The 24,581-nt window shown below is 29.9% G+C and overlaps 2 protein-coding genes across 2 annotated transcripts; both read left to right on the top strand.

Moving 5' to 3' along the window:
* The first annotated feature begins 5,564 nt into the window (after positions 1–5,564).
* On the top strand, positions 5,565–9,533 carry LOC145836848 (polyadenylate-binding protein 4-like). Its single transcript, XM_082944620.1, has 8 exons — positions 5,565–5,748; positions 5,961–6,151; positions 6,412–6,537; positions 7,782–7,907; positions 8,061–8,196; positions 8,293–8,480; positions 8,833–9,018; positions 9,270–9,533. The coding sequence occupies exons 1-8, from the start codon at positions 5,565–5,567 to the stop codon at positions 9,531–9,533; spliced, it is 1,401 nt and encodes a 466-aa protein (XP_082800746.1).
* A 1,708-nt stretch (positions 9,534–11,241) lies between these two features.
* On the top strand, positions 11,242–15,243 carry LOC145836847 (uncharacterized). Its single transcript, XM_082944619.1, has 8 exons — positions 11,242–11,257; positions 11,499–11,774; positions 11,997–12,197; positions 12,588–12,763; positions 12,805–13,306; positions 13,356–13,682; positions 13,805–14,920; positions 15,065–15,243. The coding sequence occupies exons 1-8, from the start codon at positions 11,242–11,244 to the stop codon at positions 15,241–15,243; spliced, it is 2,793 nt and encodes a 930-aa protein (XP_082800745.1).
* The last annotated feature ends 9,338 nt before the right edge of the window (positions 15,244–24,581 follow it).

The following is a 24,581-nucleotide window of genomic DNA, read 5'->3' as shown; positions in this document are numbered from 1 at the left end:
CACAGTTCAAAAAGTAACGTTTATAAAAACATAATTGAAAAAAAAATATGTAGGTCTTATTAATATCTACCAGCTTTTTTTTTTCGTTTTGCAAAGTATCTTTTACTTTTTTAGGTATGGCTAAAATAAGTTTCAAAATATAGTAACTTTCAGTAGTTTTTAAATATCTAAAAAACTTTTTAAAGTTTTACAAAAAAGAAAAATTGAGCTGTAGATTTTAGATAGACTTACATACATATTTTTATTTTTACATGTATTTAGTATATATATTGCTATAAAATTATGGTCTCTTAAATGATATTTTTAAGAATTTGTACTGTCGGAATTTGAATTTATCGATTTTAAATAGTTATATAAGTATACATTTTCTATTTCTATAGAATGATATTTATTTACGAACTAATTCAATTCTTTTACTTTACACACTGTAATACACAGATGCTCTTTTTATTGAGCTAATATATAAATGTATACTGCATTTAGGTATGTTAAATTTATTAAGTCTGTATATTTTTAATCAAGATATTTTAAAATTATTTTTTTTTTTATGGACTATAAAACAATAGAGAATTGCCATAATACTCAACAATTTTTTGTTTTGTTTTTTATTAATTGCTTAATATTTTTTTATACTTAAATAAAAATAATATTAGAAATTTATCTCTGTTTTCAAAGCTAACTTATGATAACTAAACGTCTGTTTTATGTCGTCTGTTATATATTAACTTATCTGTTAGCAAACTTCGTTATTATTTTATTTCGTGAATTTGAAGTTACATTAAATAACTTAGAGGTTTTTGAAATTTCTAATTGTACTACTTTAAATAAATCTTCGAATTTTATAAATATTTTTCAGAATTGTAATTTATAAATTGTATTTTTTTTAGTCCAGCTACACATTAAGTAATTTTGTATGAAAATCGTATTTTAGATTTTTAAGCTTGGTTAGTAGTAAGTTACTAAGTTTGGGATTTTCAAACTTTAATAAACTTAGACTGATTTGACATTCAGGCATTTTAGACAACTATGTATAGAACTGTATTGATTAATAATAAAGAAAATTACTCGAGTATTTAACAATTAGTTATGTTAAAAACTTTTTTTTATTTTTATAATACAGACGGGTATGAATTTATACTAATTAATTAGTTAAAAGATAACTGGATTTTTCAATAAGAGCAAGTCATTTAGTTTGTAAAGATTATTTTCAATAACTAATATTTTATAAAATATATGAATCGATGGTTGTTTTCATGGTAAATATATAAAAGTGACCTATAAATTTTTTTTAAACTCATTTTTTATTGAAAGTTAAATGGTAATTAAAGATAAAGTTATTAAGTGTTTTGAAAGTAGACATTTTATTAAGATTTAAGTACATTATTAATTATAACTTTAGTCAAATGAATATGTACAATTTTAAAAGGCCATCTATGTGTAGCTAAAAGTCATTTGAACTCATTTAGTAAATAAAAGTAAAATTGTTTTATTTTTGTTTGACTAAAAATACAACCAATAGGTTATTTAAAATTCACTAAAACTAAAACTGCGGCCCGTGAAGACTTTAAAACTTGAAAACTTGGCCCGCGACCACCATCTGCCTGCCGACCCCTGTTTTAGACCAATGATAAAATGTCAAAAGTTTAGTTACCACTAAATATATGATGTATGTATGAAATTAAAGTCTTCTAAAAGTAAGAATACTAAATAAGTTGTTAAATAATAGATACTTTTTGTTAGTTTTCAGTCGTGATAAGAGAAACTAGTCTAAATTTAAATAAAGTGTGTACGTTACAGTTTAGTCTAATTTAATATATAGACACCACAAATGTTTAAGCTACTTTATATCTATAATGTATACAAAATGTCACTAATAACTTTTAACAACATTTCGGGAATTCCCGTTTAGTGGACCACTTCAGAGACATTTCGGTATTTTTCAGGGAAAATTACCTGAATTTAGGATAACTTGACTGCTTTGGCTGTGCAAAGAGTTCACTTCCGACTTCTAAGGCTTTATGGCTAAGCTCCTAACTTGTAACTTTGAAAGTTTTCCTCATTAGAAACCACCATAAAAACGTTATCTTTTTGTAACCTTGTAATTTCGTATCTTTTGTTATAAGGGTCCCGGCCAGACTTGTTAAAATGCTAACAATTACTATGGTAATTCCGCAATGAAGCGTATAAACTTTGGTTTGTTTTAAGTTAGTAATTTCACGCTCGAGTAAACAAAGCAGAGCTTTTTAACATGTCTGGTCCCGGCTAACATTTCCTCGTACAATACGAAAAGCACCATGTATTAAGCAAAACTAAGCTTATATGCAGAATTTTTCTTTTCGAAAATCGGTTTCTCTCTCGGCGAAAACTTTCATTTTTAAGTGAATAAGTGAATAATACTAATGATGACAGTTAAACATTTAAATATTTGATTAAGTTTGTAATTTTAAAGCTATTGTAATTACGTTCAGCTGTTATAAAGCACTAAAGTGTTATTATTTTGGCATTTATGATTGTCATCTCAAATGTTAAATTTGAATATCTATACTTTTCATTTAGTAATTATTAAAAAAAAAATTGTTATATAACTAATACTTATTTGATTTTAAAAATACTGTTCAAATGACCAGAATGTTTTTTTTCAGTTTTTAGCGTTATTTTTGCCCAAGTTGTAATAAAAAAAAAATTTTTTTTTTAATACTGAACCTTAAAAAAGGGCATAAAAAGAGAAACAAAAAAGAAAAAAAGTTTGGTCTATACAGCCTGGATAGCTAAGCAAGTGTTTTAGTTATTGCTATAAAGCTGGGATTTTTGTTTTAAAACCATTTTTATGTTTTAGTTTTAATTTTTTCCGAGTAATTTTTTTTTGTCAAAAAACTATAGGTTTAATTTAAGTCTGTATCAACTAAACAAACTCACTGGATGAAATTTTATATAAATAATCAAGTTAATGTTTTGTCCTATATAGTATACATATTTAAATGTAATAAGTGTTTCAAAAATCTAAAATGGTTTACTCAGGTTTGCCACTTTACCTGGAAACCTGGAAAAACCTTGAAAAACCTGGAATTCGACAATTTAGGCAAAAATGACCTGGAAAAACCTGGAATTTGAGAAGTTTTGACAAAAACCTGGAAAAACCTTGAACTTTGATCAAAAAACCCGGAAAAACCTGTAACTTTTAATAATTTTAACATTTTCAATACTAAAATTTCAATTTGACACAAAAAATTTTGATCATGACAAAAAAATCTTATTTATATGATAGATTTTAGTGTCATGATCAAAATTTTTTTTATTAAAAAACACATTTAAAGTAACTTTACAGCATCTTTTAAATGTTTTTGTACTATTTAACACCGTTTCTTTTATAGAAATTAACTTAAGACTAAAAATAGACCCAAAAATGTTTACTTTTAAAAACCTGGAAAATTTTTTTTTAAATGAATGGCAACCCTGTTTACTTTGTAAAAGTTATACAAAAATTATTTTATTTGTTTTTTTTGTTATATTGCTTCTTATAAAGTATTTTAAGGATATATTCATGGTCAATAATTTTGGTAGTCAATAAGACAACACCTAATATTTTTTAGGCAATTGTTTTATCATTTAATTTGATACCGTCTTAGGATAGACTAAAAAGATGTTATAAAGATAAAAGAAAATTATAAGATTATCTAATTAGGAATTATATGAGGAAAAATAAGTGTTGCAATATAACAAAACCAGCAAGTACCTATTGAGATTAAAAAAAAATATAATCTATGGAAAACTAAGTTAATGTATGAGCTATTGTGTTAACTATTTAACCAACATTTTAAGCAGTTATTTTATTCTTTAAATATATATGAAGTTGAAAGTAAGGTTTTAAAAACCAAGTAAGTTTTCATCAAACAGGTTTCAAATATCAAGTTTAAATGTAGTACACTCTATCAGGCTACCCTACACAGGCTATTTGTAAAACTCATGCTTAATTATTATAATTTTAGAAAAATCTTTTTAAAAAAAAATCTATACTGTTTCATTCTTAATTGTAAGAAAAATTTATTGTTATAGAAATAATGCTTTACTCTAGTTTTACCACATTTAACTCCAATAATCTGGATTTTGATTTTCAAATTTTTGTGAACTTACTTCTGTAAGTTATTTTTTCAAAATAATGCACACTTATCCCAAATTCAAAATGTTTAAAAAAATATAAAACTCCTTCGTGTGAAATTATACCTTAAGTAAACTTTATATTAACAAAACTCAGGTATGTATTTAGTTGTGGTAAAGTAGTCACCATCATTACACTGTTGGCAGGGTTGCCAAAAACCCTGGAATGCTGCAAAATCCTTGAACTTGACAATTTAAGCTAAAAAACAAGGATAACTCTGGAATTCTATAAATTTATATGTATTTTGAACAAAAATCATGAAAAACCCGGAAAAACCTGGAATTAAAGAAAATTTACATGTTAAGTAAATTTTAGTATGACACAAAAAATCTACCATGTAAATAAAATAAATTGTCACCATCAAAACTTATACTATTAAAAAACACATTCAAAGTAGCTTTACTGAATCTTTTCAATGCTGTTATACAACAAAGTTTTATACAAAGTTTTCAGCCTTAAATTAGCCTTAAACTAAAACTATACCCAAAATTGTGTAGTTTTAAAAACCTGGAAGAATCTATAAAAACTTGGGGGAAGTTTCTCAAAAAAATTTCCAACCTTGTATACGATAAATGTAAAACAAAAAAGAATGAAAAAATTGCTCATTTTCAATTCATTTAAAATATATTTAAATTTAAATTTATTCTACCTTGTTAAAATTCAAATTAAGATACTTAGTTATTTAGCAATCTTACTCATTTGATAAACACAATATATTAGCTAAGAGACTTTTCTGGCAAGGTAAGTTTTTCAAAATTAAACACTTATAAGAGGCATATACATACAAAGCCCTATTTATTTATAAAGATCACAAAATTATTACCTTAAATTATATATTTTATTAAGTATTAATTTGTTTAACCAAGTATATAAGTTTGTCTTAAAAATCTTTAGCTCTATATTAAGAGTTGTATATAATTAACCCGCCATTTAAGTGTTTTTTTTTCTACACCTTTGTAAGTTTAAAATTTTTTCTCTTGTGTTACTAGTAAACTAGTAAAAATCATTAAGAAAAATTTTGTACTTGTTCCTTTTTAAATTGGCACACACATTTTTTGAACCTAATTTAGAATAGTTTAGACATAAATGTGTTTTGGTTTGAATATAAACTACTTATAATTTTATTGAACCTGTTAAATTTTCTAAAATTTTTAAATTGAGCTCAGGCTTTATTAGACTTAAAATATATGAGGAGATTTTAGTCTCTACTTCCGTTACTTTTGAGGTATGTTACCTAAAATAAAAGCTAGTCTTGTAGACTAAAACGTGGTAATTTCAATTTTTTTTGTATAGATGTAATTCAGGGTGAGGTACTTGACAATTAGTTATTAATATGTATATAGTATTATTCTGACCAAAAATATAAACTATTTTTAATGTTAGTTTTAACCATAAAAACTTTAAAAATATGGAAGGCCAAAGCACTGATAATTCAACGCACAGTCTGTGGGTTGGAAACCTCCACGTTGATGTGGAGGTAAGAGAACTGAGCAGGACTTTCGTCAATGCATTCAGCATCAGATTGTGCAGAGATGTAAATAGCAACCTGCCACTCGGTCACGCCTACCTGAACTACCACCGGGAAGCTGATGGTAAGATTGATTGAGTTTGCACTAGTTTGGTTTGAGTTTTAATATTAAATTAAATATTTCTTCTAATCTATTGTCTTTACAAATGTTCCTTTCACTTTTTTTATGTTTGTGTAAGTTTGAATAATTGTCAATTCTCAGCTTTACTAAAGTTTATTTTATGAATATGTTAAAGGAATAGAAGCTAGCATTAATAAACAACTGTGTTGTTACAGCTGAAGCAGCCATCAAGAAGTTCAATGGGAGCGTGATGAAGGGCCAGGCGATCAGAGTGATGTGGAGCTCCCATACTCTTGTGTCGGATATGCACAAGTGTAATGTGTTTGTGAAAAACTTTCCAAACACTTACGACCATAACAAGCTCAAGGAAACCTTTGATGCTTACGGTGCTGTAATATCCTGCAAGGTACGCGTTTTTATGTAGAATTATTTGTTAAGTTTTAATGTGTTTTATGCAGTTTTTTTATGTAATGAACTATCTTTTACTAGTTTAAACGAAATTAAACTAAATTTAAGTTTACACTTTCAAACAAAAAAATGTATCAATCTTTAGTATCATGAAAGTTTATCACATTACCAATATTTCTGCTATTTGAATTCTATTTCTAACTGTTTTGTTATCATAAGCGTTTGATATTAAATAAAAACTTGCATTACCTCAAACAGATCATGCAAGGCCATTACCCGGACGGTACGCCATCGCAAAAGCACGGCTTCGTCCAATTTGAAAAGGAAGAATTTGCTTCCGAGGCCATCGAAAGTTTAAACGGAACTGAACTGGATGGACACAAGGTTTGTTTTATGCAAAGTTACAACCCTTTAAACTTAACTAAAGGGTTAATCACCAATTTGATCATCAGACCACAAGCCTTCGATACACTGAAACCAGTTTTTTCTTTCGTGTAGTATTTTAGTATTTGAAATTTTTATATACAGGGTTGCCACTTTACCTGGGAACCTGGAAAAACCTTGAAAAACCTGGAATTTGAGAATTTAGGGAAAAATAACCTGGAAAAACTTAGAATTTGAGAAATTTTGAAAATAAACTTGAAAAACCCGGAATTTTGAGCAAAAAACCTGAAAAAACCTGGAAGTTTTTATAGTTTTAACATTTTCAATACTAAAATTTTAATTTGACACAAAAGTCTAACATATAAATAAGTTTTTTTGTCATCATCAAAAAACTCTTTTAATAAAAAACACAATTAAAGCAACTTTACAGCATCTTTTAAATGTTTTTGTAATATTTAACACAGTTTCTTTTACAGAAATTAACTTAAAACTAAAAATAGACCCAAAAGTGTTTACTTTTAAAAACCTGGATGAAATTTTGAAAACCTGGAAATTTTTTTGAAAAATCAAGTGGCAACCCTGTATATAACTGTTATTAAACTATATTATTTTTATAGTACGAAAAAGGTATAAGGTGTTGTTTTATAGGTAGTTCTTCTTTTATATAACATCCAAATTAAAAAACACTATAATTTTATGTAACAATATAAATAGTTTTCAAAATTAGAAATAGATAGTGCCAGTTAGTTTTTAAGCTTATTACAATCTAAAATAAAATATTAAAGTTTTAGTGTGTACATTATCCCATATGTTCCTAAATTCTGTGTATAATTATAAGTAATCATCCATTAAAAGTTAAATATTATTAATGAAACTAAAATTCACGAGTACCTACTAGTAATTCCTCATGTATGTTCAATATTAGTATTAAATGTATTGGTACTTTTAATTTTTTTTATACTGTTACTCAGGTATGTCTTGTAACTTTTATTGAAAATATAACCTACAAGCATACAAAAAACTAACAACCATATAAAGTTTTAGGGGGCAAAGTAAAATTTCCTAATAATGTAAAATTTTATAAGGTTTTAATAAATTTAGGGTATTTTATAGTGTCAAAAGCTGTTTTAAATAAATAAAATATTTTTCAAATAAAACCAAGCGAGTTTAAAAAGTCTAAACTCACGTCTCGTCTCCTTCATCAACTTTATACTCATCTTAAACATGCATTATGTATTTTTTAGGTTGTGGTTTGCCCATTTCAACCCAGAAAGAGGCGACAAAACAACAATGACGAAAGCTTTACGAACTGCTTCGTCAAAAATTTCGGCACTTTGCTGACTGAAGAGCAGTTGCAAGTGATGTTCTCTGTAAGTAGCTTTATATTTGTTTTTTATACATACAAGCTCTTTTTATTCTCATAGTAAATCTCTTCGTATTCTAAACAATTTAGTTTTACATTAGCTTGTAATTGAGGTAAGTTTTAAATTGATGCTGGTTCACAACACAACTTATGGTTTTAGAAATACGGAGAAGTGACAAGTGTGAAAATCATGAAGGACTCTGCCAGAAACAGCAAAGGTTTCGGCTTTGTAAACTTTCAAAACCACAAAGCAGCAGTTAGCGCAGTGAGAAGTCTCAACAACTTTACAATTGGAGGTTTGTTGTACACTTTATGTATCTTAACTACAAAAAAGAAAGCATACCTTTTATGTGTTCACTTAGTTTCATGTACTCATTACATTTAAATAACAGGAAGGGTGTTGTACGTTGGACGCGCTAAGAAAAAGACCGAGCGCAAAGTTGAGCTGACGAAGCACCACGAGCAGAAGAAGCTCAACACCAAGCACTGCACGCTGTTCGTGAAAAACCTGTGGCCGTGGACGCAAAAGCACCATCTGAAACCTTTGTTCGCAGCTCATGGGACCGTCCTAGATATTCAGGTTTGTCTAATCAGCTTGTTCAGTTACATCAAAATAATACAACACAAGTTTTTATGTGTTGTATATAAGTTACAACTTGTTTTGTTCGTAAAACAGATAACAAATATTAATATTTACCTTAAATTAATAAAAATCTAAATAAAAGTATAAGTACATTTTTTATTATATCCAAGCAACATGTTAAAACTAAATAATATATTAACTGGACATTTATTTTATTGTTATGAAACTGAGTTAATAATTATGTTTTTGTTTTTATGCACTAAAATGAAAAATTTTTTAATTTATTTTTCAAATTGATAGTTTACGTTTTTTTTTTCGTTTATTTATTTTCATAGCTTTATTCTTACAGGTAGTGCTCAAAAATAAGATAGCAAAGTTTGCCTTTGTACACTATGCCTCCCCTGAATATGCTAAATCTGCCCTCATTGCATTTGGCAACTGTTCAAATGGCCTCAAAGTCGAAGCGTATAAGACGAAGGAGGAGGTAAAACAAAGCAGGGCAGCAGAGCAGTTGGCACAAACAATGGCTCACATGGTTAGTCTGTCTTTAAATTAAATCTGAAATCTGAATGGGTGCCACGATGATAACTTAAGTTTAGCAACTCCTGTTACTTTTAATACCTTATTTTCTATCTACTCTAAAATACTTTAGTGTAATGAGAAAATATATATTTTTATAAACAAGGCTGAAATAAAATTCTAAACTGTTCTTACAAAAATAGTTATCGATAGCTAAGTTGATAAAATGTCAAAAAAGTTATAACCAACGTTTTTTTTTGCAATCAGAACTTGAACGGACGGCCTTACAACCACCAAGCGCAGCTACCAGCTTACCAGATGCACTGTTATAGTCACCAGAAGTTCTGTGATGTTCAGGATGTTCAGGAGACGCACTGTGAAGTACATGGCGTGCACCCAGTGTACATCAGGAACAACCCATACAACCAGTACCAGCAGCAGAACGTCGTTCCATACTACGACCAGGGACGATACCCTGGAAGACAAATGACCCAACACGGACCACCTCAACACGGATTCTACTATTATTAGCAGCTCCACAGTAAGCAGCAACTCCGCAGTTTCACAACCAGCGTAGAAGATGCTGCACCTAGGCAATTGGCGCTTTTTTATCGCTGAATAAACTTTATAAAATATTATTAGAAAATTGTGTTTATTTGGTACATATACTTGTCGGTAAATAATTAAGCTGTACCTTTATATAATAATAAGAAGAGTAATTTAAAAAAAATCCCGACTTGATGAACTAAAAAGTTGTATTTTGTACAATAAAAAGCTGTCCAATTTTTCATTAATAGGTGCAATTATACTTTTTGCAAAACATTAAAGCATTCAATTCCTCAATGTCAATGTTTGATTAAGTAAATCAAACACAAAATACTAGAGTTAGTGCTGATTGAACAGTTACATATGACAACCAATCTCACACTTATTAATATTTATACTTTTTTAATTACTTGTTCATATTTAAAGTCTAGTTTAGTAGACTACACTAAGGGTACGCAAACGTTTGCCAACTAAGCAAAGGTTGACTGATTCCAGGCATCAGCTCAGTAGACTGTCGCCGAAATTTTTGTTGATCGTGTTCAATACGAGCAAACCAGCTGTCTGGCCTGATGGAAATCGCATAAAACGTTGCATGGCGTCACTGATTAATACCAGCAAACGATTGCTCTGTGTGTTAACATCACAAATTTATGACTGCAATGGTTATGGCTGACTGATGAGCCCTAATAAGGTCTCATTCTACCGAAGGCTTTTGATCTGATGATCGTAATGGCATGATTAAACCTTATGCTTTTTTTGAAATCATTATAAGTCCTAGAATATATGTATTAGATTTAACAACTTTTGTTTTAACAGGCTAGGTTCACAGATCTTGACCAAGTTTTCCGGTCAATTAAAGTGTTCTTTAAAAGTGTTATATTTTAAAGTTTATAACTTCCTACAACGTGTACCAAAGGCTTGTCTTGTTTTTTATTTAAAATCCTAATACACAGTGGGCTGGCAAGTGGCCATTGACTATTTTTGCGACTAAACAGTTAAAGCAAGATTTTTATTTAATTGTTTAGAGCGGGGTTTCGTCTTTTAAAAACTGGGTTTATTTCTGTTCTGCTTAAAGTATACTAAAAGTTATGTAAGCTTAAATGTAGCCAAAGTTTGCTTTTTTTAAGTTTACAAAAGCTTCGAAAAATGCTTAAATTTTTGTCAAAATTAAGGTCTACAAATACTGTTAAAAAACACCTTAAAAGCTTTTATACAAATACTTTTTTTTTAGTTTTTTCATTTCTTTGGTTTAGTGTCAATTGAAAAAAGTCAAAATTCTTTAATATTTAAATGTAAAAGTATATTATTTTTCATTTAAAAAACATTCTATTCTCGTCGAAAATTTATTGATGGTTTCTGGCAATTTAGGGTATTTTTTAGGGTTAATTTTCTCAATTCGCCACCGTACAACCAACATATTTTTTTTTATAATTTAGTAAAAATGACAAGGATTATATATACAAATTTACAGACAAATCTATCATGTGGAATATAACTATTATTTTAGGTTTTTACAAGCGATATTTCTGTTAAAAAATTTGATATAATATCCTATCCCTGGTTTTTCACTATGACAAAAAAGACCATTTTGTATGTTCTAGAAGGTTCTTATAATGTGTATAGATTCACTAACTTTTGTTTACAGATCATTTAAGCTCCAAGATCATTTCAGCATCAATTTTTTTATGCTGAAATGACAATGGTGGATGGTAAGCTACACAGTTTGCTCATTGGTCTAGGAGGTGCCTTCTGTTGCTTTTGTAGTTATTGTATAAGTATATACCTAGCTTTCATTATGTTTTCTTGTACAGACTTTATCATTCTTTTAATTAGTTTGTGAATAAACTCAACAAAGAAAGATATATTTATTTATGATAAAATCTAGCTGAATTGAATCTACAATGCCTGTGATTAAATGCCCTCTTGAGTGTTGCACATATGAAACACCAGACGTTGATGCTTCTGTAGCTGCTTCTTTACTTATCATTCACAACAACGTTCACATTAATGCAAATTCTTCAAAACCAAAGCCTCCAAAAATCGACCGTCCTCGAATAGGGAGAGACTGCAATGAAGAGAGTTGGAACATATTTTTGCAAAAGTGGACTATTATTAAAGACTGTATGCAAATGACAGAAGTAGAAAAGCATCGTCAACTGTACCAGTGCTGTGAGGAAGATCTAGGCCATGCTATTTTAAAGGGACATAATGATGTAGTAAATTTAAGTGAGCAAGAGCTTTTAAGGATGATCAAGCAGCTTGCAGTTATTCCTGTTTCAGTTGTTGTACGACGATCAGACTTTCTTAGTACAAGACAGGATTTGACTGAAAACACGAGATTATTTGCTGCCCGTTTAAAGGGAAAAGCTAGTACATGCTCGTACACATGTAAATGCCTAAAGGATGGCTGTAAACAAATGATAGATTTCACAGACATTATCCTTAAAGATGTCATGGTAACCGGTTTAGCTGATGAGGATATACGCAAAGAGGTGTTAGGATGGGGTAGTTTAGACGAGAAAGATGTCAATGAGACAATTGGTTTTATAGAAGCAAAAGAGATGGCACGTGATGCAATGACACAACCTGCTGTTACGGCCTCAGTTTCCTCGTACAAATCCTTTAGGAAAATTACAAAACAACCAAGTGGTAAAATAACTTGTAATATATGTAGTAAAACATATACAAAATTTATTTGGAGCAGGAAAAATAACAAGTATATTGAGTGTTCTGCCTGTAAGCAATGCTGGATTAAGTCCAGGAAAAAAGATTATCATGGTGACAACAAATGTGCAGATGAGACGAATGCACTTCTAGTTGGTGGGTCATATACACAGAATTTTGATGAGGCAGTTGATGTTAATGATAGTGTAGTAAAACTTGATCATTACGTCTTTGATTGTTTGAATGGATGGGAAGCATCAGTGTCACTGAAACATCCAACAATTCAATTAAAATCTTCTATTGATGAACAAGCATACACTCAGATGAATATAAAATGCCCTAGACAAAATTATTGCAAAATTAACGTTGTTACAGATACGGGTGCAAAGTCATGCTTATGGGACCTTAATAGTTACCTCAAACATGGTTTTAAGAAGTCAAATCTTATACCAGTTATAAGGAAAATGTTAGCGGCCAACAGAGAACAGATCAAAATAACTGGTGCTATATTTATGGAATTAATGGCTAAAGATATACAAGGTAAAGTTCATGTTGCAAAAGAAATGGTATATATCAGCCCATGTACTGACAGGTTTTTCTTTCAAGAAATGCCTGCATAACACTTGGCATAATAAATCATGATTTTCCTCGTATTGGTGCGACCATTGAATCCTGCACTGTCAATGAAGAACTGCAAACTTGTGATTGTATACCTAGAACTCCTCCCCCTGATAGGCCAAAGGAGTTGCCATTTGCTTGCAATCCTGCAAACAATCAAAAGATGAGAGAATGGCTTTTATATAGGTACGCATCATCTACATTTAATAAATGTACTCACCAATTGCTTCCAGAAATGACAGGTCCACCTTTGAAAATTCATATTGACCCAGATGCCATTCCAAAAGCAATATTAACTGCTTCCCCAATTCCAAAACATTGGGAAAATGAAGTAAAAGATACTTTGGATAGGGATACTCGATTAGGTGAACTTGGTAAGACTCCAGTTGGTGTTCCATCTACTTGGGTACATCGTATGGTTGTGGTTGCTAAAGCTGATGGTAGCTGTAGAAGAGTTGTTGACCTTTCACCTTTAAGTAAGTATTGTGTACGATAAACTCCATGTAAAACCTCCATTCATTCAAGTATGTGAAATTCCTGCAAACACTTGGAAAAGTGTGACCGATGCATTGAATGGGTTTCATTTAGTACCACTTTGTCCAGAAGATCATCATCTCACAAAATTTCTTACTCCATGGGGAAGGTACTACTACAAAGTAGCACCACAAGGTTATTTGGCAAGTGGAGATGCATATACGCACAGGTATGATGAAATCATAATAGACATACCTAGAAAGACAAAATGCGTTGATGACACTGTTTTATGGGATGAGGAGTTGGCTGATTATTGGTGGCGTATGATTGACTATTTAGATTTAATGGGAAAAATGGAGTTGTACTCAATCCTGAAAAGTTTCAATTTGCACAAAAAGAAATAGATTTTGCTGGCTTTACTATTACGAAATCTGAAATTAAGCCACAAGAAAAGTTCATAAATGCTATAAGAGATTTTCCTATACCAAAGTCAATAACAGATGTGCGATCATGGTTTGGTTTAGTGCACCAAGTTTCACACTACAACCAATTGACTTCTTTGATGATTGTGTTTAAGCCATTATTAAGTCCAAAAACTAAACTTTACTGGAATGATGAGCTAGATGATACATTCTACAAACCAAGAGAAGCTATAGTTGCAGCCATAACAAAGGGAATACAAATTTTTGATTTGGGAAAGCCCACTTGTATACAGCCAGACTGGTCTACAACTGGTATCGGTTACTTTTTGTCGCAGAAACATTGCTCTTGTAAGTCTGCTGTGCCAGGATGTTGTCAAACCGGATGGCGTATTGTTTTAGCAGGCTCTCGCTTTCTTAAACCGTCTGAATCACGTTATGCTGCGGTAGAGGGAGAAAGCCTTGCAATTGTATGGGAACTTGAGCAATCACGGTATTTCACACAAGGATGTGATAATTTGTTGGTTCTGACTGATCACAAACCACTGGTTAAATTATTTGGAGACAGAACACTTGATGAAATTGCAAACCCCCGTCTTTTCCGGTTAAGGCAGAGAAGTCTTTTATGGCGATTCAAGATTCTACATAAACCTGGTAAACTACACCTTGCTCCAGATGCAATGTCACGTCATCCAGTGGAAACCGTATATAAAACAAAAGATGAAGTTAAGATAAGTGCTTCTGAAATTTTAGCTGGAATACGTTTGCCAGACAGTGAGTGTATCATTGCAAGTAATCAAGTAGGTGACAATTCTCAAGCTGTGACTTTTGACCGAGTTAAAGAAGAAACTTTAAAAGATAAACAAATGATGAAGCTTATTCATTATGTTCAAGTTGGTTTCCCAGAGACCAAAGACCACCTACCATTAGAATTGCATGAGTTTTGGATAGTTCGCTATTCTTTGTTTATGATGGATGGGGTCATTATGTGTGGTGATCGTAAACGAGAACTTGATCATAATAAGCTTCTATCACCTAGCAGTATACTTCAGGATGATGTGTATAGAATTGTTATTCCTCCATCATTAAGAAAAGAGGTTTTAACAGTGTTGCATTCTGCTCATCAAGGAGTCACTGCAATGAACGAGCGAGCAAAATCGATTGTTTATTGGCAGGGAATAACAAATGACATTCAAGGTTGTCGGGAAAATTGCAATAGTTGCAACTTAATTGCACCAAGCAATCCTCGCCTACCTCCAATTGAACCATTGATTCCAAAGGTTCTTTTTTAGTCAATTGTTTGTGATTATTTTCAGTTCAAAGGTTGGTATTATTTTGTAGCTGCCGACAGACTTTCAGGATGGACAGAACAACAAAGAATCAAATTGGGTACAAATGATTCTGGTTCAAAAGGGCTGTGTAAAGCTTTGCGTCGTAATTTTGTGACTTTTGGTGTTCCAGTTGAAATATCTTCTGATGGAGGTCCAGAGTTTTCTGCAAAAGTTACCAAAGATTTCTGAAACGATACACCATCGTATGTCATCTGCATATCATCCAGTGTCAAACGGTAGGGCGGAATTAGCAGTAAAGGCTTCTAAGCGATTGTTAAGGGAGAATGTTGCTTCAAATGGTGAACTAAATAATGACAAAATGGTACAAGCTTTACTTACGCAGAGAAACACGCCTGATCCAGGATGCAAACTATCACCTGCACAGATCCTTCTGGGACGAAATTTAAAGGACTCCTTGCCTTACCTCAGGAAGAGTATTATGGCTTACAATAACCCGCAGATCTTAAACATTTGGCGTAACGCATGGAGTAAAAAGGAAGAAGCTCTTAGGTCTCGTAATGTTAAGTCTCTCGAGAATTTAAGTCAGCACACAAGATTGTTGCCACCATTGAATTGCGGTGATCATGTCATTATACAGAATCAAGCAGGTAACTTCTCTAACAAGTGGGGGAAAAGTGGTGTAATAGTAGAGCTAAAAGACTATCATCAGTATGTTGTCAAGATTGATGGATCAGGTCGCTTAAGTATACGAAATCGAAAGTTTTTAAGAAAATTTAAACCTCCTGTTTGCAAATCTCAAAATAGTATCCCTTATCTTAGAAAAGCAAACATACCAACGCAGAAGTTGGTTTTTTTCTGGCAACTATGAGAGAAAAGATTCCAAGGAAAGTTTTGATTGTGTGCGCTCCCAGAAAAGGAATACGTTTCAAAGCTGGAGATAACTTTGACAAAATTTGCAAAGCAAAACCAGCTACCTTCCTTTCACCTGATGACTCAAATTGCACTGATAAAAGCCAATCCTCTAAAAATCAGAAAAATGGTGTATTGTCTCGTTTGAACCCTAATGATAAATCTAAGGTATCTGAAAGAAATTTTAATGACGATGGAGTGTTTCCAGAAAATGAACTGTGTCGTTCCGGTCGTGTAAGAACCCGGAAAAAGATTTATGATGCCCAAAGTGATACATACAAACCTGTTTAAACTGTTGTTAAAACTAATGTTTTTGTACAAATTGTAACTTTGTTTATTGTAAAATTTTAGTGATTTCCGTTCGTTTTGAGTGTTGTTTCGTTGATGTTAGCACAGAAAACTGTATTTAAGTTTGCAATTTTGTAAATAATTTGTTTTGTTAGCTAGACGTGTCGTTTCATCTCCTTGGTGATAAAATCTGGAAGGAGATGTATAAGTATTTACCTAGCTTTCATTATGTTTTCTTGTACAGATTTTGTCATTATTTTAATTAGTTTGTGAATAAACTCAACAAAGAAAGATATATTTATTTAAGTATAGCAAGGAACAATGTAATACTTTAGATTATGTTAAAGCAGGATTTCCTGTTGATCGTTCTCTTAAACAAACAAAACAAATATGTGAAGAGAAATGGCACTTGCTTGAAAATCGAAAACCAAATGACTATAAGGTTAGACAGGGAGTAACTAAGGAACCAATTACAAATGAAGAGCACTTGACTTTACATCCACTTCACATTACCTTAGAGTTTGCGGATGGATCTATAAAATATGTTATCATGCTGTGGCTGGACATTTTAATTGGTCAGAATCGAAGTTTGAATGAATATCTAAAAGTCAAGGTGTAAATAGTTTAATTGAGTCAAAAAGAAAAATTCAGAAATGTATAGAAGAAGAAATTAATGTTGCTCTTGAAAATCCGGATCCCACAGGCCATGGTGGAACTTCTACAACAGGTAACGTAGTCAAAATTTTGTAAACACCAATAATAGGACTCTGCTGACGAAGCATATTTCTGATGTTAGTTTAAAAGAAAACATTGACAAAATTATTTTGTATGTTTCCATTATTTTATGCCTCATAAATTCTAACAGAAAGATTAATGTAGAGAAATACTCCGTTTTATGTCAAAAAACAATGATGCTAATCATGTCGGTTAAATGGATTAGCTTTACACCAACTGCGCATACTGCTCTTGCACATAGTGCTGAACTAATTGACCAAAACAACGGTAGAGGTTTGCTAAATTACACTGAAAGTGGATTGGAAGCTAACAACAAGTTTCTAAGACAGTACAGAATGAACTTTTCAAGGAAAACTTCTCAGTATGAAAATTTAACAGATTGTTTAAATCGATTATGGGACAAGAGTGACTACGATGTTAACAACACTTTAGACAGACTGAATTGCACTTATTGTAAAGAAGTTGGACATACTGCGCGAAGTTGTTTGCAGCTAGATGAAAAAATTTCATCATGTAGTTCTGAATGGGAAACGTTGTTACATATGCTTTGTGCTACTGAATAGAGTGTTTTATTTATTTTAGAAACTTAATTTCAAAGAAGTTTTAAGAACTTACTGTTTGACTTATATTTTCTAGTAAATTTAAAGTACTTTTTTTTAATCACAGGCTAAATTGTTTTGTTTTTTGCACTGTTTTGCAATGAATAAAAGTTTTTATTGTTCAAAATGTTTACGGTTTTTTTTTTCTTTTGATAAACTAGTACATATGTAACATTATTAATAATACAAACTTTGATACACACAGAACTGCCTTAAATTAAAAATAAACTGTATTTAGAGTATAGTTTCACCCGGCTTGATATTGAAAATTCATTACTATTTAAACTAAAATGGTAGTAAATGTGACTCTCTTGAGGTAGCCAATTATTATTTTATTTTTTTTAAGTTTCTTTCTTTAAAGTTTTATTAGAAATTAAAATTTTATTTTTTTTTTAAATAAAAACAAACATTATTCATATTGTAACACTAAGTGTAACTTTAAATTGTATTATACTGCTTTTTATGACAGTTTTATGTCAATGGCCGCTTGATCCCCGTTTTCAGTCCACTGTGTAATATACCTAGTACAAACTTAAAAGTTTTGTTTTGTAGGTCACATTTTAACTATAAGGGCCGAATTATATCATTCGTAGGCCGCAATTATACCTTTTAGGGGTTTCATCCCATTTATAATTAAAAATCGTCGAGCTCCACTTTTACACGGCAGCAGTTTGCTGACCTCTGGTCTTTATAAAAGATCTTTTACTATCAACAGATTAAGAAGTTTTAACACACAAGAGATAAAGTAGTAAATCAAAAGGCTTTTTGATTATAAAATTATTATAATTGCAGTTATTTGTTACTAGTTATTAGGAATATGTTTAGACAAAAGTTTACCAATTTCTTTTTCTAAATGGCTCCATTGGCAGAAATTCAAAAATTATTCTTGTGATTATTATAAAACTGTTTTTACTAAGCGTTGTCACTGATATCAAAAATTTTCTAAAAATCGTCAACTTTCAAAGATTAAACGTTTTGTAAAACCCTTGCTTTGACACTCGACTTCAGGTTCTCGTTATCACCTAACAAAGTTTTATATGTGCCTCTTAATCTGTTTTAACTACCCAAGAACGTTGTTGAGAAAATACCATGAATATATAAGATGCTGAAAAGCTTTTGCTGACAAGCAATACATTACTAAGTTTTGTAAATTTGATGTTTATTAACGTATTAAGATAAGTAATAGGAAATCAGAAGTTAAAATATTAGTAACTACAATTCTTTATGGCAAATTTTATAGATCTATGAACAAGACTTATTAACTAAAACCTAAGCATTTAAGGTTATTGGATGTATTAAGGTTGTTACTACATCAAGAAATTTAGAGAAATAGAATTGAAACGTAGTGGATACAGTGGCAATTATAAGAAAAATAGCTCTAACGTTTAATTAACTCACAAGATAATGCAATAAAATAGCTTACATAAAATTTCGAACTAAAGAATTTATGTTAATTAATTTTGTTTTAATACGTACAATATCTTTAAAAAATTTTCAACCTTACAGGCAATTCCTGTTATACTAGTGGTATGGTATTCAAGAATATTTTTCTAGCAACATTAAAGTTTCGTTTAACTCTGTCAAATGTTAATAATCGTAATTTTTATAAAACTCTAGTCTAATTTAAGACTAGAATTTCCAAAAGCAGTAGGGTTAACAACTTACCATAAAAGCTTTTATATTAATTTTATTCCATGTGTTCAGCACAATGACCAACTACTTGTTAAATTAAAAGTTATATTCAAAATGGACAACGTGGATAACTTAGAAATCGTTTTAACTTAAGTTTAAGTTTAACTTAAGTTAAAAAGATTTATTTGGGATTACCGTGGACTTTAAAAAATTAAGAGCCAGTAAAACAACATCAGTAGTAAATTTTTAAAATAAGTTTCATTTGTTGGAATCCTTTTTTGTTGGGATATTTAATTTTATGTGACTATTTTTTTCTTAATTTTACTTGACAGTTACTTGAAACTTAATAAATTACATGCACAAAAACATTTTAGCTTATCTATCATCATGGTATGTCAAACAAAAAAAAAGACACTCACAATATTTGGTCCCAGGAAGTGGTGAAGGAAGAACCTTTCGGTTAGTTGCACACCACGGATACCTTTTTCGTCTTGTACAGGACAGATTTAATTGTTTTATATTAACCTTAATTACTAAATAATCCCTTGTGCACAGATCTTTAACTATCAGAGAGTCACTAAATTTAGCTACTATTCTTCATCTTCTTCTTAATTTTTTAATGTAAATTTATAACAAGTTGTAGCTTTAAATCCTACAGTTTACAATGTACAATTTTTCACAATATTTAGGAAATAAAGTTTTTCTTTACTGAATAAATCTCTTATTTTGAGCTAATTTATTCCTTGCCCACCTAAGATTAAACTTGTCTTGCATTGTATTGAAGATTTTTTTTTGATTCAATGCAGGCCGGTTTAATCTTAGGTGGGCAAAGAAGAAAGTTAAAAAAATGTACATGGAAAGAAAAATTTCAAAAAAATTTTATGATAATTTGAAAATATTTTTCAGAAAAGGGAAACTATCATCCAAACTGTTTTTGATCAACTGTACTATAAAAAAAAATCTATATAAATTAATATGTTTGCTATCTCTCGTTTAGTTACGTATTTCTGCTATGGACACAATATGCGTAAATTCTTAAGAGGTGACTGTAAATAAAGTTTATTACAAACGACTTAAAACAACATATTTTACTTGTCTTAGAAATGAAAAATATTTTTTATTTTAAAACAGTAAAAAAATTTTTTTTTTAATGTTAAAATGATTTGAAACAGTCCATCTTCATATTACTTTTGACCTAATTAAAAAAAGTACTGCAATAAAAGCATACAAATTTAATTTACTTTATAAATATTTTCTTAAAACTTGCTTTATGGTACACGTAACGGTTATGAAATGATCATTTTACTACACTTATATTTCTAGAGAGCTTTTTTTTAATTTAGCATCGTATTTTAAGACTTAAAGCTCATAATTGTTTTTTAAGAAATTCGCCCATATAAAGATTTTTCAGGCAAAATTGCCCCGTAAATTAGAAAAAAAAACTTAATTTACATTTTATTACACTTATATTTCTAGACAGCTTTTTTTAAGTTTAACATCGTAAAAAAAATAATAACAAAATACTTATAAGCCTTTAAAAAATTCCATTATTAATAAATGAACTTCGCTTCATAAAAAATCTTTGAGCTACTTTTTTAAACAAAATCTACTAGACAGTTATAAAGTATATTTTTAAGACTTATTACTTAATATAGGGCACAATTTAAATCATCCATTTAAAAGATATATCAAACGACTTCTATATAAACAACGGCTAGATTGTTTCGATAACTATTTGTTAAGTGGTTTGAGAAGCAATGACCAAATGGTTTTTCTTATATTCAGATCTATAACCATTTTTTTAGCGTTTAATTTTTTGACGTAATAGAAAAACTAAACTACAAAAGTTTTTAACATTAAATTAAACTTTTTCATTCAGAGGTTCATATTACTTAAAATAAAAAAATACAGTTTTTGACAAGTTAGACAAAAACAAAACACAGTGTAAGCGAACATTAAACCATAGCGGTTTCACTTCTAAATTTAAATCAATAAAAATAACAACATTTTATTATAACGAAACATGTTAAATGTAGTTGATTGTAGTCTTCCATCATTAAGTAACTAAATAAAACCAAAATTAGTAAAATGTTTTAAACTAATGTATGAAGACTTCCTCAAAAGCGGTTCTTTAAAAATTCTTACTAGAAATATCTTTAAAGTTAATCAAGTATGTGTGGAAATTCATATATATATTAATTCAAATATATTGAATAAGGCTATATTAAAGTAAATTAATATGTCTGAATTGGAAATAAAAAGTATCATTGAAAACTGCAAAGTTAGTAAAGCAACAAAGGAAAGTTTGCTACAACTAGGAAGAAAAAATGATGCAAAATTTCAATCAATGGAAAAAGAAATCCATAACTTGAAAAGTCAGTATGAAACTAAAATCAAGGAACTTGAAATCAGTACCCAGAATACACAAAAAAACTCATGAGGAGGTTTACAAGAAACAAACTACAGAAAAGTCTCTTGATCACCAAATCAGTTCACTAAATGAAAGTTTTATGAAATTTAAAGCAGAGTTCTGCAAACAGTTTGATAATTTTGAAAAGAAACTTTCAATGTATGCAGAAGCATCAACAAACTCCTTTCAAAAACAACCAGACTTTATCAGTAACATTGACAGTAAGTTGTCAAGAGTAACACATCAAATAAATGCTGAAACTGAAAGGAAATTGAAAAAAAAAAAAGTTTTAAATGTCATAGTATTTAATATTCCCGAAAACATTAGCAATACATCAGTTTATACGGTAGAAAATGCAAAAAATGACCTCAATAAAATACAAAGTTTTCTAGGTTCCAATAAGATAGCTGAAACTGAATTAAATACATTATACCGTATTGGTAAATACAACTGCAATAAAACGAGACAAATAATTTTGAAACTACTGACACAATCTAGCAGAAAACGACTATTTAGTCTAAGAAACCTTAAAATACAGCACCTGGGAAAACAAATTAGTATCTAAATTAATATTGATCGAACAAAATCAGAGATGGAACATTTTAGAAAATTGAGATTTGAACTAAAACAAAAACAAGCAGAAGCTGAATTTGTAAAAATTTGAACATAAGATACGTTATAAAACAAAACAAAATAGTTGAAAGTACTCAACTGCCCTTTCAGTTTAACGCCCAGGATCTCTGAGCCTAATAAGTCAAGCTTCAACACTGACCTCACCTAAATCTTCTAGTTTAATTTTTAATGGTTCTAATACTAAGGCCTCGGGCACTGTTTGTTCTAATAGTTTAACCTCTAGTAGAGAATTATTATTAAATGTTAAATAAACAAATATAAGATCTATTTTAAACAAGATAAGCTTCATTGAATGTTATATGTGTACATAAAACTTATATTTAATTTTTAACTGAAACATGGTTAAATTCAAATGTTATTGATTCAAATTTTTGTCCTCTAGGGTATAATGTAATCCGTAATGACAGAATAAGCAGGGGAGGAGGCGTTGCTGTTATATTTAAAAACTTTTTTTTAATTAATTGAAGTAAAAACTAATTTTGTTTCATCTGATGGTTTTGAATTTTTATGTTTTGATTCGATTCTTAAAGGACTCAAATTGAGATTTTTATGTGTCTACATCCCTCCAAGTTCCTCTTAATCTCTAGCTGTTGTTTCAAACATGATGACTTAATCAGAAACCTTATTCCAAAACAGTCTCCTTTTTACATTTTAGGTGACTTTAATTTGCCAAATATAGACTGGAATATCCCAAGCACAACCTACAATGACTGTCACAAATGTTTTATTAAATTTTGTTCAGATAATCTCCTTACACAACTTATTGACTCACCTATCCATAAGAACGGTAATATCCTCGATTTACTGCTTTGTGATTATATGGCATTAGATAGAGTTAAGTTTCATTTGGTTGATTCACCTTTAACGAATATAAATGATCACAATGTTATTTTGTTTGGGATAAGTGTTCACAAAAGTAAAAAACCATCTCCTAAATCACTCTATCCAGATTTTCGTAGAGCAAATTTTGAGAATATTAATAAATTTTTATCAGAAATAAATTGGAAAGTTCTTTTTAACAGCTCAAAAATCTACAAATGTTTTATGATAAATTTATCAAAACAATAAACTTTTCAATCAAACAATTTGTGCCTTTAATTAAACAAGACAGAAAAATGAAAACATATCTTTCTGATATAAAAAAGCTGTTAAGAGAAAAACTAAAACTCTACAAACAATGTAAGTTAGATAAGAAGATGATACAAAAACACTAAACTGTATCAAAAAAATATGAAAAAGCAGTGAAAGTGTTCAACATAGAACATGAAAAACGTTTTTGTCAAAACAAAAACTCCAAAAAAATCTACAGCTATGTAAAATCAAAGCTCGAGTTAACACCTTCTTTACCTGTATTAATTAATGAAAATAATTTTCCAATAATATCAGAACTTGATAAAGCCTCTTTTTTTAACAAGTCCTTTCAAAAGGTATTTATTAAAGATTGTGATGACAAAAATTTTAAACTTGTTAGTAAAAAGTGTTTGGAAATGAAAAACTTCTTCATAAGCAATGATGAAATAATTAAGTCTGTTAATCATTTAAAAGACAAAATAATCAGAACGCCTGAAAACATTCCTTCATATTTTCTTAAACATACTATTTATTCCCTAGTTCTTCCAATTTCACTAATTTTTAATTGTTCACTAGCTACATCCTCTGTACCAAACCAGTGGAAAGTCTCATATGTCATACCAGTGCCCAAAAAAGGTAGTAAGTACGACCCTTTAAACTACAAACCCATTTCTTGAAAAGCAGTTTTTGTAGAATTTTCGAACATATAATTTCTCTAAAAATACTTGATCATCTTTTTTAAATAAGCTAATTTCACATAAACAGTTTGGTTTTCTACCTAATCGATCATCTAGTTATCAACTGTTGAATTGCTTACACTCATGGTTGGTTTCATTTCTAAGCAATAAGTCAACTAAAGTTATTTACACAGACATTCAAAAAGCTTTTGACTCTGTATCCCATTTTAAACTAATAAAGACTTTAACTCAATACAAAATTCATAAAAGTTTAATAAGCTGGTTCAAAGAGTTTCTTGAAAACAGAACCCAAAAAGTAGTTATTGGTAACACTTTTTCAGAGTCTTTACCTGTTTTCAGTGGAGTGCCTCAAGGAGGGGTTATTGGCCCACTTTTATTTATAATTTATATCAATGATATAGCTAAAGAAGTAGATGTTGATAGCAACATAAATCTCTTTGCAGACGATACAAAATTTTTAAGCTATTCTAACACAATTCTACAAAAATCTTTGAATAAAATTTATCATTGGCTAAAAGAAAGAAAACTAGTTTTAAATCCTAATAAATTTCAGGTTCTAAACATTCAAAAAAATACATCTAGTATCACTAA

This window comes from Thalia democratica, chromosome 5 (genome assembly GCF_965202585.1).
Source record: "Thalia democratica chromosome 5, ktThaDemo2.hap1.1, whole genome shotgun sequence".
Classification (NCBI taxonomy): Eukaryota; Metazoa; Chordata; class Thaliacea; order Salpida; family Salpidae; genus Thalia; species Thalia democratica.
Note: the sequence above shows the minus strand (reverse complement) of the source record. Positions and strands in the feature narration are given on the sequence as shown.